This window comes from Ostrea edulis, chromosome 10 (genome assembly GCF_947568905.1).
Source record: "Ostrea edulis chromosome 10, xbOstEdul1.1, whole genome shotgun sequence".
In the NCBI taxonomy this organism is placed as follows: domain Eukaryota; kingdom Metazoa; phylum Mollusca; class Bivalvia; order Ostreida; family Ostreidae; genus Ostrea; species Ostrea edulis.
The window spans coordinates 28241121-28260990 of NC_079173.1; the positions used below are offsets into that span (position 1 = coordinate 28241121).

General features: G+C 35.6%; 1 protein-coding gene across 1 annotated transcript in view; it reads right to left on the reverse strand.

Annotated features, from left to right (window-relative positions):
* The window catches only part of LOC125665692 (calcitonin gene-related peptide type 1 receptor-like), a 36354-nt gene extending 16484 nt beyond the window's left edge, over positions 1-19870 (reverse strand). The window contains exons 1-9 of the mRNA XM_048898458.2: positions 19618-19870; positions 10855-10952; positions 10672-10763; positions 9892-10042; positions 8485-8635; positions 5696-5756; positions 4372-4438; positions 4142-4224; positions 2791-2923 (exon numbers count right to left, since the gene is read on the reverse strand). Coding sequence (XP_048754415.2) covers positions 2791-2923; positions 4142-4224; positions 4372-4438; positions 5696-5756; positions 8485-8635; positions 9892-10042; positions 10672-10763; positions 10855-10952; positions 19618-19837 — 1056 coding nt within the window. The 5' untranslated portion in view covers positions 19838-19870. The remainder of the gene's footprint in view (positions 1-2790; positions 2924-4141; positions 4225-4371; positions 4439-5695; positions 5757-8484; positions 8636-9891; positions 10043-10671; positions 10764-10854; positions 10953-19617) is intronic.

Below are 19870 nucleotides of genomic sequence, written 5' to 3' on the forward strand. Positions count from 1 at the left end.
TACAATACTTCATTATCATTTAATGATGTCTAGATTTCTCTGACCCAGGTATCTAATATTTTCCTAAAATCTACAGTGGATCAAAAACAAGTATTTTAAGTGTTGCTTTTTTTTACCCTTTATTGAATAATCTTTGTAAAATTGCATGTGCAAAAGTAAAGATGCATTGAAAATTCAATTACAAAATTAAACATTTCACTGGTTTGTTAAGGTACTCACTACACTAAAGCTTTATGACACTATGTTACAAGATGACGATTTAAATGTTTTGGGAAAGTATTTGTATTGATCGATTTATTCGTCTATAACACCATAGCTAAGTGGTTAATTAATAAAGCATTGGGCAAGAGAGAGAGAGAGAGAGAGAGAGAGAGAGAGAGAGAGCATTGGGCTGGTGAACTACAGATCTTGAGCTCAAATCCACCAGTCTTTTGTTCATGTGTTGAAATAATATTTTTGAAAATCATGTTTTTATCCAAATTTGCATTTTTTGCTGTTTTTGGCATACACACTTATTGTATATCATCAGATCTTTTTTTAAAATATTAAATCAATTTGTACTGATTTGAGAAACTATTTCCCGGTGTAGTGAGCCACCTTAAATGTAAACATAAAAAGACTCCAGTCTTTGTTTACATGACACAGAATGAAGGCTAAAATTTTATTCCTGCATCCAGAAGGTTAAAATTTTGGCTGTGAACACAGATTCATTTATACTTTTCATGTTTAACATTTAAAAAAATGAAAACAAAATTTAAAAAAACAAAACAAAAACGTAAACGTCCTGCTTGAGAATTTTTCACTTGTATGGAGACGTCACCATTGCCAGTGAAGGGCTGCAACATTTAGGTCTATGCTCGGTGCTTATGCCCCTTTGAGCAGGGGTGGATTAATATTGTGTCACACATTTAGGTAATGTCATATAACTGTAAACAATGTCTCTAGAGGATTTGGGTGTTGCTCAACCGGAAATTTAATAAATTAATGCATAAGATTGGGTCATACTTCTTTTTGGACTAGAACATCCAGGACTGAACTTTCTTAGGGTCGAGATGTCTGTTAACCGTTTATTCGTATTTACCTGTCAAAGTCTTTTTGACGCTTAAGGTATAGGAGAAAGTACTTTGACTTCAGAATGAATGTGATTGTCAGAGGGAGAATGATGGACCGAAGCATGCATTTTGTAAAATGATTCTTGTGTTGTTAAATCTTCGAGAATCTTGTTGGAGATGTCTGATTCGGTTCACGAAACAACTTAGCATCATCTAGCAGTAGCAGATTTCACCGTAAGCACTTAATTAACACTAATTTTAATATATTGTAAACAAATTGTAACTGTAAGCTAGGCTATTCCAAAATTCCACAACATATCAGAGGAACCGGTAATTTAGCCTATACATAATGATAAGAGTAGGGGTATATACCACACACCCCTAATAAAAGCACTGGGATTACTGAATCAGAATGACAATTGGGGTGGGGACGATAAAAGCAGAATTTTCGAATTATTTTGAAGCGAAGTTTTGAGTAAGAAATGGTGCCATTCCTTTGGGGTTATTTTTTTCATTGGGGATGGTACCATAGGGCCTACTATTATTATTACAGACAAAAATACCGGTTCCTGTGAATATTCACACCTGACGACCTGTAAAGGGTTGTAAATAGTGAATGTGAACAGCTGCATGTAAATAAGTTAGTGTTCTAACTGCATAATTTAATACCGTTCAATTTTATTCTAATATTTTTGTGATAGGGTTATATGTATACAATTAAAATTGCATGGGAAAGAGTTTAGTAATGCAGAGCTCTAATATAATTTAATTTCTCATGTTGTTTAGACATTTATCCATTAACACATGTATAGGTCTACATAATTTAGGAGTGTAATTACTAGATATAAAGTTAATGTCATTCCTTAGCTTGCAAGTACATTCTTAAGAATCATGACAAACAACACTCTTTAAGATACAATTTTCTGCTTTATTACTATATTCATGGGATAAAAGTCCCCATCCTGTGTTTTATTTGGGATATTTATTCCCATTCATGCTCAAATAGGATATTCACTGCCATTTCATGTTCATTATGGGACATTTTCTCCTATGGGACATTGTATCCCATTTTGAATTTAAAAATGGGAGTTAAAATCCTATGGGAGAAATTATATTTTTTCTCCCATGGGATTTTTGGTGGGAGTGAAAATCCCCCAAGTGGGATTAAAAATCCCTCCAAAATCCCATGGGATTTTTTGATTTCAGGTGAAATATCTTAAAAACTACAATAGTTACAAGTGTAAATGTTGGTGCATGTCTTGTGGACATAAAATCCCATCTTTTTTTGTAAAGGGTTTATTTGTATCCTTAATAAAAGGGTTGGCGAAACTCCGGACTTTTGTCGTGTCCAGAGTTAAATGTCGCACTGTTTTAAACTTCCGGCGAGGAAACATGTGGCGTAGACGTTTATTACGTACCATGTCATTGCGGAGATTACCGCTTACCGATTGCTGCTAAATTTGCTACACTAGGGATCTAACTTAGCGGATCTCAGGATCTGGTGTTAATCAGATTGTAAATTTGACAAACGGATCTTCTTTTTGGATAAAAAGAAATGAAATTGAAAACACGGAATGCGGATTATAAAATTTGAAGAAGAAAAAATCGATTAGGTTCGTGGGCAAGGACTGAACTTTACACAGTCATTAAAGTCTCATTTAGCGAGTATTTCCACTTAATTGTGAACTCTGTCGGTATATGCGTAGTGATATGGTTGATGTGATAAGTTTTAACTCACTTGGGAATCCGTGATGATTTTGGAGATCACTTCGTAAACTACCCGTGAGGTGTCGGAGCTCGGGCGATAGATGATGAAGAATAAATGAATTCCAAACAGCGGGGTCAGCAGTAAGGTGGCTTTTGTAGCCTGTCTGATCAAATAAAAACGGAAATAAGGGAAGTCTGATAGCGTAGATATGAATATGAATTTTTATTCACCAGAGGATATCATCATATTGGTTGTATCTGACTTAAAGAACTAAAGCTGTCTCATTTACTTGGTGATAGAAAATCGAAAATTCAAAACACTGCACAATAAACGTTGTAAAGCCAGTTGTATATTCCAATGACCCCAAAACTTAATTATAACATTGGCATATTCAGATTCTGTTTGGTTGGTTTTTGTTTGTTTCTTCTTTCTTGTGTGTGTGTGTGTGCGCGCGCGCGCGTGCGTGTGTTTGATTTACGATTATTATTGGGTGTTTTGTTTTTTTTTGAATTCGTTTGTCCCATCCTTTTTATACACTCGTCTTTAGACGGGACGTATTATGGTACAGCGATGTCTGTACGTACGTCCGTCCGTCTGTCCGTCCGTTCGGGGTTTTCTCTTTATAATTTCATTTCCCTTTCACATATCATGCTGAAACTTACTGTGTAGCTTCTTTGTGGATCACTCTGGATCATACTGCAATTTTGATCCATTTCGACCTTTTTTTCAGGAGTTTTGCCCCTTTATTTGGAAATAATTATTATATGGAGGGTACATAATTTGTCCACCCTACTCCTCCCACAGTTTTCAAGTGAGAGCCTTCTGATTTTGTGGAGTGTTGTATGGGTATTGAAAATGTGCATGTGGGATGGATTTTGATTTTCTACAATGTTTGAGAAAATTACAGGTTGTTGAACTTAGTCTATTTAGAAATTAATATTCTATGAAGGGTACATAATTTGTCTGCCCAACTCCTCCCACAGTTTTCAAGTGAGGACCTTATTTTGTGGAGTGTTTGTATAGGTACTGAAGATGTGCATCTGGTGAAGGATTTGATTTTCTTCCATTTTTGAAAAAATTGCAGGTTGTTGAACTTGGTCCATTTTGAGGAAATCTCAATTTTTAAGCTAAGACCCTTTGTTGATATGAAAGTTTGTCACAGCCTCATGATGGCTGATACCACCTGAAGCAGAGTTATACAAATTATAGCACTAGAAAAACACCCTTTGTAAGCATTTCACGGGCGTATTATGTACCGTTTGCGGTACTCTTGTTACAGCTAGGAATGATCTATGAAATCCCCCAAACCGTTTAGATGTATATGTCTTGCAATTTGGACAGAGATTACCATGCAGTAACGTCGCTCAGGGCACATAGTCACCTGAAATGGTTCGGTTCGTTGGGGTGGTTTTGAAGCCTCGTCAGTAAAATTCGTAGGATGTTAAATAATAACAATACATTGACCTGAAGAAAAAAAGCAAACATTTATCTACATCTCAAAGTAACATTTCTAAATTTTGATTAAACAAAGAGCGATATGAAAATAAACTCCACTTTGCAGAAATTAGGTTGTTTTATTTAGATACACATGTGTCAATTATGCGGACTTACAATGATACACACAAGGTTTGGAACATATACAACCCATTCAAAGACACCCAGCTCGTCAACCCAGCACCTGTTGGAAGATATTTGTATATTTTAAAATGAATTATACATGTATCTACAAAGTAAGAGGGGTGTTTAAAAAGATTTGAAACGAGCGCCATCGTAAAAAAAAAATTACGTTTAAACCATATGCTACACATCTTAAAAAAAATAAATTAAAAATTGCTATGAATATTCGATGCCATGGCCGCGTTAAACTAAGATTTAAACACACAATACATACGCAGTGATGGCACCTTCACCAAACACTCGGAATAAAGAAGGGAGAATCGCAGATCTTTTGGACATGACCTGAAAAGCGGAGGTCTCGTGTAGCAGCAGACATTGGCGCGATAAAGAACCCTCACTACTACGGCCCTGAGCGCTAAGCATTGATCTATACTTCACCTACAGCTGCATCGTCGGATACCCACGGGTAATCTCGTTTAAGACGAGATCACCCGTGGGTATCCGACGATGCTACAGCTGGTGACGTCTCAATATGGGTAAAGAATTCTCAACGGGACGCGTCAAACAAGCAATCCATCACTCGTTATGGTTAGCAACAGTTGTGCAGATCGCTTGTGTCTTAGACGACATGAAATCTTCCTGGAGGTGATCGACATGAACATTCGCGGTTCAGATACCAGGTGACGTCAGTAGGAATGATTTCAAACTCAGCACGATAAATCACGATAGAACGGCACCAAATAAATTTTATAGAGATTTTAGATTACAAAAATTAGAAAATGCCCTTTCTATGTCCAACAAATGCTCAAGCATTTGTTAGAGAGACCTATTTTCAATATTCACACCATGGATGTCTTAGCATCAGAATTCATTTCTTCAGATACACCGCAGTTTTTATGACGTATACTGATGTCAGATGATCATCACATCATCTGGAGCTTGTGACGTGTCATAGTACCTAAAAAAAATTGTTTAAATGTTACAGATCATGTTCAGTAAATATTTATGTACATGTATCGTGCCGATATCTTTTCATGCTCTCCACATTTCGTCATTTTATTCTCAAAATTAAATATTGGCATCCCTTATAAGATATTTGCAATTGCATGGCGCTAGCCTAAAAAATTTTCAACACTCCTCATGAATATGCTCTTACAGGGACACGATACAGGTAATCACTGTTGAAAATTGCTAACTTTCAAATGAAAATTGATTTATCTTGTTTTTAGATTTTATTAGATTTGACCATTACCTCATATATTTCAGGTATATGGTTAAAATACTCCTGTACATACAATCTGAAACATAATTTCAATACCCTGTTTTCTGTACGGTGGATTTAATCCCAGTATAGATAGACAGCGGAATGACGGGGAAACCTGAAATTAGTCACACAAATCAATGTACATCTTCCGTATGCAGTAGGACTGAACATCTTACATGTACAAGCATAAGGTATGCAATAATATACATTTATTGACTGAGCTTGAGGTTAACATGTGTTTTTTTGGACCCGAGGACCAAAAACTTGCCTGAGACCGTAGGCCTTAGGCAAGATTCTGGTCCGAGGATTCAACAACACGCATGTTTCCCCGAGACTTAATCGATAAAAGTGTTGTTGTATCCTTGAAAATTTACAACCCTTTACAAGAAGAATTTGATTTTCCCGCGAAAAAACATCAATGGTACATGTAATTCATACTTTCCTATGACTTCCTACACCTAAATCCGCTTAGTTCCCTTGGTAACATTTTTGTGTTACATGTATTATTAATATCTTCGTTATTCATAAGATTTTCGATATCTCCATCTGAATAAGCAGCATACCTGCTTATACCAGACACCATTTTATCGCAGAAGTAACTAAAACATTACAATTGTTCCAATAGGGGTTAGACTAATGACAAAGTTTTGAAGCTTGACGGAAACTAACGACCTGTCGGATGTCACGGAGTTAAACCGAGTGACAGCGAAGATTAATGCGATGACGTTAAACGGCCCATTGGAAACTCGGTGTGAAATTTAGCAGTCCAACCTCGAGTTTTTAGTGGACAAATGGGTTATCAATCCGAACATTGGATTTGCTGGATTATTTATCAATATAAAGGGAGTAATTTAGAAAGGTGCAACAAATGACATTGGATGATGGCACACCAATCAAAGCCATATTTGGACAGAAAAAACAAGTTAAAATTGCACGCTCTCGCCGTCAATGCTTAAAATGGAGAATTTGGCATATTCATTGTACAAACTTTTAAAAAAAAGTCGGACACCTCTCCCCTGCTGTCAGAGCGTAGATAGTGACACTCTTCAAATAACCAAATGTGCAATGTATGTATAAACTGGACATACATGTATATGTATACAAAGTAAAATTTTGGTCATAGAATGATTTATACATGCACTATGATTAATATCTACCTGTGACGTCATTCTATTGTTTAAGTACTCCATTGTTAGTAAGGAATGGGGGAGTTTCACACAACAATTTAATGATATGATGTTCTGCTGAGATATTTAGTGATACATGTATAATGTTCTGTTGGGATTAATATATTTTCTTATTTAGTGATATAATGTTCTGTTGGGATTAATATATTTTCTTATTTAGTAATATGAAATATATAATGTTCTGTTGGGATTAATATATTTTCTTATTTAGTAATATAATGTTCTGCTGGGATTAATATATTTTCTTATTTAGTGATATAATGTTCTGTTGGGATTAATATATTTTCTTATTTAGTAATATAATGTTCTGTTGGGATTAATATATTTTCTTATTTAGTGATATAAATGTTCTGTTGGGATTAATATATTTTCTTATTTAGTGATATAATGTTCTGTTGGGATTAATATATTTTCTTATTTAGTGATGTAATGTTCTGTTGGGATTAATATATTTTCTTATTTAGTGATGTAATGTTCTGTTGGGATTAATATATTTTCTTATTTAGTGATATAAATGTTCTGTTGGGATTAATATATTTTCTTATTTAGTGATATAATGTTCTGTTGGGATTAATATATTTTCTTATTTAGTAATATAATGTTCTGTTGGGATTAATATATTTTCTTATTTAGTGATATAAATGTTCTGTTGGGATTAATATATTTTCTTATTTAGTGATATAATGTTCTATTGGGATTAATATATTTTCTTATTTAGTGATGTAATGTTCTGTTGGGATTAATATATTTTCTTATTTAGTGATATAAATGTTCTGTTGGGATTAATATATTTTCTTATTTAGTAATATAATGTTCTGTTGGGATTAATATATTTTCTTATTTAGTAATATAATGTTCTGTTGGGATTAATATATTTTCTTATTTAGTAATATAATGTTCTGTTGGGATTAATATATTTTCTTATTTGTGATATAATGTTCTGTTGGGATTAATATATTTTCTTATTTAGTGATATAATGTTCTGTTGGGATTAATATATTTTCTTATTTAGTAATATAATGTTCTGTTGGGATTAATATATTTTCTTATTTAGTGAAATAAATGTTCTGTTGGGATTAATATATTTTCTTATTTAGTGATATAATGTTCTGTTGGGATTAATATATTTTCTTATTTAGTGATATAATGTTCTGTTGGGATTAATATATTTTCTTATTTAGTGATATAATGTTCTGCGGAGATTATAACGTTTTCTTATGACCGAATCCCCCTTTATACCCTTCTATCACTATGGAGATTTAAGTTTTTACAAAATGTAAATAATAATTTTGAAATTAAAATCCAAAGGCCTGGATGGTATTCGAACCTAAGACCTTTTGACATGGATGTCAGATGCTTTATCCAATGAACCACTGAGGGCGATGACAACGATTCTAAAAGTTAAACAATAGATGTTTTCTAAGACAAAACTCTGTACTGGTATTTAATATAATTATAGCTAATAGTATTTTATGATTTATGAAAGGAATTCTCTAATATGAGTAAATCATAGTTAAAATCAAACTGGGGAGGATCTCAAGTCGGCCCCTTCTGGGCCTCGGCTCCATTACGTTTAAGGAATGGAGAGAGGTATTCGAACATTGACCTATCTTGTATTCTGTGATATATATAAAAAACCACTCAATAGACACATACCCCATCCTAGCAGATAGTACCACCTGAGGGTTTGTGGGATTCTGAAGGCAGCCGTGATTAGATGATGAAGAAAATAGGCTTCATTCAACATCCACATGTAGTTGGAGGACCTGAAGTACCGCATTAGCAGGTAAAGGATCCGGCAAAATATCTTTCGACAAATATAGAATTATGCATACATATTATTAGTGGATTAAGTAGACAATGCTTTGTTCAGTATTCTAATAGTGAAAGCATTACCGCAGACTTTACCTCTGGGAAAATAATGAACACGTTTGTTGTTTTGCATCGTCGGAACCCACGGGATTTTATTTCAGTTACACTACGTGTAGGTTGAATATAGTGTAACGGAGAGAGAAAACTCGTGAGTTTCAACGATCCTGTTTCAGGGAACAGATCCGTTGACGGGTAAGACAGAAATGAGCCGGTATCAATGTGCATTATTGATAATTGGCAACGAAACGACAGGAAATGTGAACCGTCCACCCCAATACAGACATGCTTATATGCTGTCATTATGACAAGGGTCTAATTTATTGACGATTGATTCACTATCACATTTGTCGATTTGGTGTACCAGGATATGAGACTGATTAAATACACTATGAGATGAGACAGACTGATACACTATAATATGAGACAGATTGATACACTATCACATGAGACACATTCATACACTATCACATGAGACACATTGATACACTATCACATGAGACACATTCATACACTATCACATGAGACACATTCATACACTATGATATGAGACAGATTGATACACTATCACATGAGACAGATTGATACACTATCACATGAGACAGATTGATACACTATCACATGAGACACATTGATACACTATCACATGAGACACATTGATACACTATCACATGAGATATATTGATACACTATCACATGAGATACATTGATACACTATCACATGAGATACATTGATACACTATCACATGAGACACATTGATACACTATCACATGAGACACATTGATACACTATCACATGAGACACATTGATACACTATCACATGAGATATATTGATACACTATCACATGAGATACATTGATACACTATCACATGAGACACATTCATACACTATCACATGAGACAGATAGGAAATACAAAATAAAGAGTTGGGCAAACACGGACCCCTTGTTGTCCAAAAAAGGGGATCTGGCTTCTTGCCCCTTATTCTGTTTCATTCACCTGCTACTGTATATTATACATACATATGAGGGGGAAGACGGGGCAGCCCTTTCCCCCTCCCACCCCCTTCCTCCCTTTCCCTCTCACCCTGTCCGTCCCCTCATGTGTATAGCGGTTGATTTATCTGACTCAGAATGTACTAAGTCTTTATTATATATTATTACATGTACCATGATAATTAATGTTTTACTTACAGGCTTCTGTACGATGTTTGTCCTGTTTGCCGCATATTCAATTCGATCTTTGAATATGAACACATCCCATAGAATGGTCACCGTACAGTACAGCACAAAAGATGTGAACAGACTAGTATGAATTCGGATTCTCAGTTGCTTTCGTAGCTGCCTGTAAATGCCATAAACAATCAAATCGTAAAACTGTCTATACTTTCATTTACAATTGATAACTTTAATTGCAGAATTATTCATTACATTAGTAAAATATCTACTGTATTTTGACTTGGAAACATCAACAAAAAATGTGACAGAAGGCCTAATAGATATGAACTAAAACACACAATATAGTTATCTTGTACTTGTACGTACGACTTAGTATTTATGTCGTGTGTACGACTTAATTATCTCGTACGTGCGACATAACAGAATTATCTTTCATTTGGAAGCAATTTTGCTTCCATACAACCCAAATGGTTATCACAGTATTCAGCATTTATCGTCAAACACGGACACCCACAGTAGTTTGATAATTTAGAAATTTCCATTTAAGATATTGGAATATGGTACCAGACAAACGAAGTATAAACATGAATTATCTATTTTTAGTTGTGAGCTTGCTAACGCATTTGACATGAAGTGATAGGTAGGCAGGGGGACCTGGGTCCCCAGCCACATTCTTATCCCCTCCTGATCCCTCGTCTACATCTCTTTCATCTCCGCTCGCTCTCTCTCTCTCTCGCTCTCTCTCTCTCTCTCTCTCGTCCCTTCTTTATTACGTCTCACTTAAGTATACAGTACCTTATGGACATAAAGATCAGCAAAGAGGGCAGCAGTAGTAGCATACTAACGGTACAGCTGACTATCCCAGCATACATCACGAACTTTTGTTCCTGTCAACAGAGTTAGTGACTCGTCATATATCATATCCAGGAGAGAGAGAGAGAGAGAGAGAGAGAGAGAGAGAGAGAGAGAGAGAGAGACCTCAAAAGGAATACAGGCTGTGTAGTCAGTCCATTCCCGTCCATTTTTAGAGTTTATCCACCAACTTCCGTTGCCAAGGCACGTCTTGAAGGCTTGCCCTAAATTTTTACAAGAAAAGCTTTTCAAAAACATTGTCGTCTGCAACCTTGATTTATTACATGTGTATTACATTACATGTATATGTTGATAGACAGACGTATAATGTACATGTAGGTACGGAAAACGAATGCGTAATCTTGTGTTCATCTTCGCTAAACCTGAGGCTCCGCTTCTCTACAAGCGGAGTGGGTCGTAACCCCTTGGCTAGCGAAGATGACTTGTGTTATGCGAGGAGGAAATAGATTTTTAACTATATCGTTGTTCTTTAATCTTAGTTTTAATTCGATAAACTATAGTCGTTATTATGTGATATACCAGTTACCCCCCCCCACCCCCCACCCCCCACCCCCATTTTAAGAAGATGGAAGCGTAAAGTCTGGTGGAGCTGGATATTCTCCATGTTAGGGGGTCTCTGTTTGCAAACACTGAGAACAGCTTTGCGCGCACGTGTTCGCATGTTTATAAGAAATTACTTCGGTTGTTAGAACTTAATGTAATCACGCCATGAAATTCCTATTGAATTTCGCTGCCATTTTGTTCTCGTTCCTTGATTATTACCTAAGTACGTTCCGTTAATGTTAATCCAATCAGACAAAAAATATCCACCGTCTCTTTTTTTTAAATAGAAAACGGTGGGTAATCCCCCACCTCCGGATTTTTATTTCAATCTAATTGATAAAACGTCAGACTCCTGTGTCAGAACGAAGTATTTTAAATCTCCCGCTAACATCTAATGATAAATAATGCTTCATGTGGTCTCGAAAATGTAGTAAATACATGTATGTAGTAGATATAACTAGAACGGTGCAGGTTTCAAAATTTTCATAACAACTGGTGTTGATCTTTTAAGGCGCATGGACACGATTTAACTAAATTTTTAATATTTTCCACGTTTTGATATCTAAAATATTGAACTAATGTATTTTTCATGGTCTAATGGTCAGCACTCAGCACACATTTGAATGTCAGTTGTTGAGTTACAAGTGAGATACAACACTCACAATTCCTAGTTAAATGTAAACAAGGCTCGTGCCATGCTTTTGTTTACATATACATGTAGATTGCTTCATAGAAAATATCATGTTTAAAACTAAATGAGATGTGACAAACACTAGAAAACTGTTTAATTGTATTCAGAATTAACATGTAAACTGAAAAGTATGTTTTAAACGAAATTTTCACTAGAACTGTGATCTCTGTATCTCTCTTGTAACGCGAGTACTGACATTCAAATTTTTGCTGACCATTAGAAATACTTTGTACTTTAGTTTAAAAGCATTGTAAAAATTAAAGATTAAAAAAAATGAAAATTTTCAGCTCAAATCGTGTCCATGTCCCTTACAGCCAAGAAATTGTAAATCGCTTATGATATCCCATTAAACTGAATATATTGCAGTTATCATTGTCTCATTAATGAGCACTGGTAAACCAATTCGTCGGTCACGTGACCACGATTCTTAATAGAGTTCGTTCATTTCATTACCATTGATTGGCTCTATTAACGTATTAACAGCAGTCAAAGTGTCCCGCTCTAAACAACTGCTCTGATGTTTTACGGTCCCAGGGAGCCGTTTCTAGACAATCACATGACTCTGATGTAACCCATTCCTCCCAAAACACACTTAAAAAACTAATAAAAGATTTGGAGGAGCAATTCATTTGACAAGTACACTGCCCATAGACTGAATATCCTATAACCCGCGATACATGCGGCTGTATATTTACAAGACTCAGTTCTATCTAGTATGTGTGAGCGCCATTCATGCAACGGAGCCATCTTTGAATGGAGGACAGCTCTACAAGTATAAACGATTTTTCATTAAATTATAGGGTTTTATACCAATATGGCTGGGAAAATGAACAGCTGTCTCTCGGTATAGTTCGTTTGGCTCTAATTTGGAATAAGACACTGATTCCATCAAGGTTCCTGTCGTATGTAATCAAAGGAAAAACGAAATCATTTCCACTAAACGTCACTCCGATTTGATTCGGCGCTCAGTGGAATAAAAAAATGACTAATGTATTTCGACGTTTCCTTGAAATCGGGATGGAAAAAAACCTTAGCGCTTGTCAGGGTAAAATTCGAGAAGAAAAGCAGGCCCAATTCCCTTTTAAGAATCTAAATTTGCAAAACTTAAATTGAAAGCTTGCAACAGGTGTTTATTCCAAACTTCCGCCCAAGTTCGTTTGCTCACAAATGTCTATACGTAGATGACGTAATGAGGCCTCGACGGGGGGTTTGGTGTTTATTCTACCCCGATATGATTGCTCCAGTAATACTGAAGCACAACGCAGTGGAACACCACAGAAAGTCTTATGCATCAAAACTCTAAGAATTTTTTAAAGTATATACTTAAATTTCTTAAGCACATTCTTGGCTAAATAACATTCCTAAGTTCCGTTGCATAAAACTTCTAAGCAACATGTTCTAATTAGTTATTCTTAGTAAAGCATGTCGTAATCTACTTAAGTACACGTGAGGCCACAAAAACCGAGGTCCCGTGTCTCAGCAGGTGTGGCACGAAAAAGATCCCTCCCTGCTCAAAGGTCGCGAGTGCCGAGCACAGGCCTAAATTTTGTAGCCTTTCACCGTCAATGGTGACGTCTCCATATGAGTGAAATATTCTCGAGAGGGACGTTAAACAATATTTAATCAATCAATCAAATACTTAAGTTGCCATGTCAATAAAGTCCTTTCCGCTCAATTAAAAGGTTAAGATAACGAACAAAATCAATCTTATAATTCCTATAATGAATGAAAAATTAAGTCTATGACAAACACGGATCCCTGGATACACCAGAGGTGAAATTAAGTGTGTAGGAGGAGTAAGCACCCACTGTGGAATGGTCACACCCGCTGTGAGCCCTATATCTTGATCAGTCAAACGCATTTATCCGTAGTCAAAATTAGTGTGCCAAGAACGGCCTAACAATCGGTATAAAACAAGTCAGTCAGCATTTGACCCAATGATAGGTTGTATTGACAAACTAAATTGTTATAACAACCATAGAATTTGTGAAATGCTGACTTTGAACGAGACTGTTGAAACCCCTGTACCATCAACTTGTTTGTCAGTAGCTTTCATCAATTTACAAACTGACCATACCCAGAACAAGCTCTTGCGTATCGAATCTGTTGAGAGATATAAACACCATATGCAGGTGATAATGGAATATTGCTACATAGATATGGGAAGTTGACGATGGAGACACGGAGTAATCCATAGTCAAAATCAATATATATAGAATCGCGTTGGTATGGAACACGTCAGACAGCATTTAACCCAATGTAAATCAGATTGCTTTAACGACCATTGAGTTTACGAAATACTGACTTTCAACAACTTACCCCTGCAACATCTACTTATCTGTCAGTAGCCTAGCTGTCTCGATTTTAAAAACTGATCATCTCGCATATCGAATCAGTTGAAAAACAATTACCATATGCAAGTGACAATGGAATATTGCTACATAAATATGAGAAGTTGACGATGGAGAAACTGAATTCATGTTTTGTCAACGTTCAGTTCTTAGTTTCCCTTTAACATCTATGTTCAATAAAATATCCAAGAATGAAGCAGATGTGGTGTCTTTTATTGGAATATCTAGAATCAAGTGAGTTCGAGCCCCACTAGTGTCAGATTTATGACGTAAACATGGGTAGTGATTGCTCCTTCGCCAAACACTCGATATTCAGAAGTGAGAATCACGGGTCTTTCGGATATGACCTCAAAAACGGAGGTCGCGGCAGGCGTTGGCACGTTAGAGAATCCTCACTGCTACGGCCCTGATCGCTAAATTGTGGTACTACACCTACAGCTGGTGACATCTCAATATAAGTGAAAAATTCTCGACGGTGCGTGAAACAACCAATCAATGTACACTAGTAACTGTTCAAATTTTCCAAATTAGAAAAGATGGTTTATGTGTACCAATAGATAGTCATAAAAATAAATGATTGATTCATTCAATGTATATTGTTTAACGTCCATCTCGAGAATCTTTCACTCATATGGAGACGTCACCATTGCCGGTGAAGGGCTGCAAAATTTAGGCCTATACTCGCGCTTACGGCCATTGAAAAGGGAGGGATCGTTATCATGCCACACCTGCTGCAACACAGGGCCTCGCGGTTTTTACGGTCTCATCCGAAGGACCGCCCCATTTAGTCGCCTCTTACGACGAGCAAGGTGTACCGAGGACCTATTTTAACCCGGATCCCCAAGAGATAAAAAATGAAATAAACAAAACAAACTATTCCTTGCTGCATCTACCGATATAATACATGTATACCAAAATATGTGCATTGACGAAACTATGGTATAACAATTCAAATCTCATACACCATGAAATATACATGTTGTGTACTTTTGTTGTCACTATATAGCATTTTTCTCTTACCCTTATTTTTGCTTGTGCACTTCTTGATCTTTCCATTTGTCAGTATCTCGTCTTTAAAAGACAGTTGACATGCAACACTATCTAGTAACATTATCCTTAAAATTCCAAATGTCTGGAATAACCGACACGCTAATGGCATTGTAGTCTACTAATACGATAATTATAAAAATCAAACAGAATGTTATAGATACGGCTGTTATTAGGATGCGGAAATGAAGGCAAGAAGCGCGCCAAAAATCTTTTCAAGGCAAATCTGAATGCATCACAGTACATATTATATCACATATCACATTTCTTTTTAAAAAATGAATTCGCTCTGAAAATGGTTACACTGATATAGTGCAGTGACGTCAGACGTGCCTGATTAAATTCATGTCCCCTTAACAGAAGTTTTAGGCTGCATTAAATTCTCACTCCAAAAAGTCTCTAATCGGTGAAGACAGTTTGACAAGTTCTTTTTTTAAGGAAATTACCACGTGTTATAACAAGCCTTATACAGGTAATACCATAAAGAGGGAGTTAATCAGAGCAGGAAACAGCATTTCAAAAGTGCAGAGGTTTTTTTTTTTTTTGTGGTTATGTTTTGGTGTGTTGTTTGTTTGTTTGTTTTTTGGATGATTTTGTTTCGCCTTATGACGGGGGTGTGGACTTGCGGGAATGATTTGGTTTCGCCTTATGACGGGGGTGTGGACTTGCAGGATAATGATTAGGAGTTCTTCCTTTCCTCCTCAAGAAAATTCATATCACAAATAATTTACAGATGCAAGTACCGTGTTACCATTGTATAACAAGCGATGATATCAAAAATGTATTTTTACTGTATACTTTTGATTGTTTTGTTTGTTTGTTTGTTTTGGACGTTTTTGTAAGAAGTGTTCGCAGATTATAAGAATACATAATCAAGTCTTCCTCCACTAAATTAGTGTGTAATTATGATACATGGCTACTTTTATTTGTACATAACATATGGCAATATCTTATAATTTAGAATATCTTCATATATGTACAATGTATGAGGGACGATACATTTATGTAAGTTTCGCGCAGTCACCATTTTACATAATTATTTCCAGAAGTGGCACAATCATATAGGGCCTTACACAAGTACCTAACGTTAAATCAGCGTTAACTTAACGTTTTGAAGTTAAAATTTAATGTTAAATTAATGTTAATCGAGCTTATACATGAATTTAACATTAAACTAACTTCAGGCACAAATTGGCTGTGTAACATTGAGGGTGCGTATTAACGCCCACTGTGACTCATGACCTCAACTCTTAAGAACAATGTACTACATACAGATATATATAAAACGGATCTGACGTGGTACCAGGATAGTGGTATGGGTCAGAATTACCTTTGATAATATACAGCAGCAGAAGTTACTAACAAAGGCATTTAAACAATAATATTTATTTGTAATTTAATAACTGCAAGAAAATTGTACAAATATTAAAATACTAACTTACAGTAGTTGAACAATAAATAACAAAACTCCATGCCGAACTGAATCTACACACACAAAAATATTTGATTCCAGAATACTAGTTCCCAGTTATAAAGATAATCCAGAAAGTGCTTGTCTAACCAGAGCTTTTTAATCATAAAAATTCACAATGTATTTATGATAAGAATGAATCTTGAAAGACAATGATGCAACCATTACGTCATTTTTCTACTAAAGAAGTAAACATCGAGCTCAAGAACAATTTAGGTCTCAAGTGTCAATGGAGTGCAAGTAGTACACCACAAGAAGTAAAAATTGAGCTCTAGAACAATCTAGGTCACAGGTGTCCATTGAGTGAAAGAAGTACACAACAATAGGGAATTGAACCCGAATCTGCCGGTTACAAAGAAAGCGCCCTAACCACTAAGCTTCTGCGACCGGTTCTAAATGCTTGTAGAAGCACAAAAGAGACTATATACTTGTGTTAAGCATAAGGTAAATATTGACCACATGTGTGTAGAAAGTGTTTAACAAACTACATTATTGTCTGGTGCCGTTTCTTTGACAAAACAAAAGTTGGTGAGTTATGAATTAAGCTTGAATTTATTAAATCACGTACACTTTGAAAACATGTAAAGAGTCCATCTAAAACAGCTGCAAATTTGAAGACCGTCAAATTAAGCGTTAAACATTTTGTATCATGAATTATCATATAGGAGATTGCGTTTTTTAAAAGATCTTGTGTCCAATATCTAATTTATAATTTAATTATGACATCCAGACAATTAAATGTGTTCAAATAAAATCAAGTGAGAGTTGGGTGATTTGGTATTACTTGGTACGGGGAAAATTCCTTATTTGTCTCCGTTTTGATAGAATTTGATAAAAACCACAATTAATACATATGTATACACTACACGTAGAATAAGATAGATCTTCAGGAAAACACAGGCGGTATAGTCTAGTTGCTATAAAAGAATGTGATACGTCAACAACACGTTCAGGTGTGTTAACAACTCACAAGCTTTTGATATGACCACTCCGATTTTATTTTCGCCTTTTGATAGTGGATTGAAAAAGGCCATTGAAACCAAACATAATGCTGGACAAATGTGTTTCAATTATTTGTTAGACTTTAGTTTATAAACCCAACTTTGCTGCAGTTTGATATGTTTAACCTCTAGTATCGTTGATTTGAATTTTAACGTATCTGTCGGATCTCCATCCTGTAACCCTGACTCTGCTTATTTTTCCCACACCGTTAAGATATTAATACGTAGACTTGCAAATAGATTGAGAGTGGGTGAATTCAATTAAGAAATAAATTTTGTTTTTTGAAAATACATAATATTTTTTTGAATTGCAACGCGTCCTCAAGCCAGCCAGCACACTAGGCGTTCCGTGAAAAGTACGCAGGCGCGAGACGATGCAGTTCATGCCTTCATGTATTTTCGAAAATGAAATTTTATATCTTTTACCTTTATACCATCATTCTACTTTCATTTCTGTCGGAAATATCAGTCCTTAGAATAGACGTACTATATTTATCAATATTAATACGCACACTGTTCAAAAACTGCAGCGCATTCATGAGTAAATAGCAATCATTACAATTTGTAAAGATATAAGAAGGCAAAACCACCGGAAATGTAGATACGAGGTTCTAGGAATGGCGCCCAGGTGTATTTGTCGATTGGTTTTGGCGACAGACAGTGTACAGCGGTAAATGCGTGAAACGCAACGAGGTTTACGTAGCCCAAAAACATGTGTATGTGAAAAAAGCATTTTTTTTATGTTGACAGTAACGTTTTTATAAAGCGGCCATGTTCAGTAGTGAGTGTTTTAGTAATGTTCAACAAGGAGTAAAAGAAATTTCAGGTATTGGGTGATTTGTTTTTAATTTTCAGCTGTGCGAAAAAACAATGATTTACAATTTGAAGAATGGATTGTTTCACACGAAATGAAAACTTACAAGTTAAATTCATACATCCTGTTTTGATTTCCATACAATCAACTAAATCTCATTAATTCTCACAAATGTCCTCTCTAGTTTTTCCTGAAATTGTGAATAATTCGATTACACCGTTATGCAGCGTGACGGCACTGTAGAGAAGTACCCGGACACTATTAATATTAATACATTTTATATGTAGTTAATTCTTACAGGTGTTTGCAGTTTAGATCAATTTAGTTCTACGTGGATTTTTGTGGCATATTTGTTTGTGATTGTTTAATGGTTTTTGGATTTTTACATCCCGTCGATAACTTTTTTTTTACTCATTGAGACGTATTCGTTTGTGACATATTCCTTTAAATGTATACGATGCAAGCGCAGCACCGCAGTAGTTCACAACCTAGGCCTAAATATTAAATACAATATTACAAAATTAGCACTTTTATATACACCTCATGAATTCAAGACTTTTCTATGATTCATAACAAGTTTGAGACACAAAAACATCTTAGTCCAATGGACAGTTTTTACGAACACACAGAAATAATTTTTTATTTTTTTTTTTACTAATTTCTTACCTTGAGTGTTTCAAGTTTATGTAAATAAAAATACGTGTTTCTCATAAATAAAAACATCAAGTAAATTTTTTCACATGGTGGAAATCCTACTCTGGGACACAAGGCGTGGGGGGTGGGGAGAGGTATCCCCAACGGGCAGAAGGTAGACCCAACTCTAACACATACACACTCTATATGGGTCGGGTTTTTCCATGGCTCTGGAGAAAATCCTATTTCCTTACAAGTGTACATATACATATATATATATATATATATATATATATATATATATATACGGTAAATACCTGATGTTTTTCTGTGCTTGACATACGAAGGACAACCTATTTCTGCCACTGACCCCCCTAATGTCTCCATGAAACATCCGTACCCATCCCAGGTACTGGGACAGGAAATGACGTCAGCTATCTTCTGCTGCTTCCTTTGACGTTCGCAACAGACTTCCGCCTCGCTACAGCAGCTTCTCCAATCCGAACATTCTCGGTCACTTAAATCACTACAAACCATTGTCCGAACGGATTTCTGGGACGAATTAGCTAT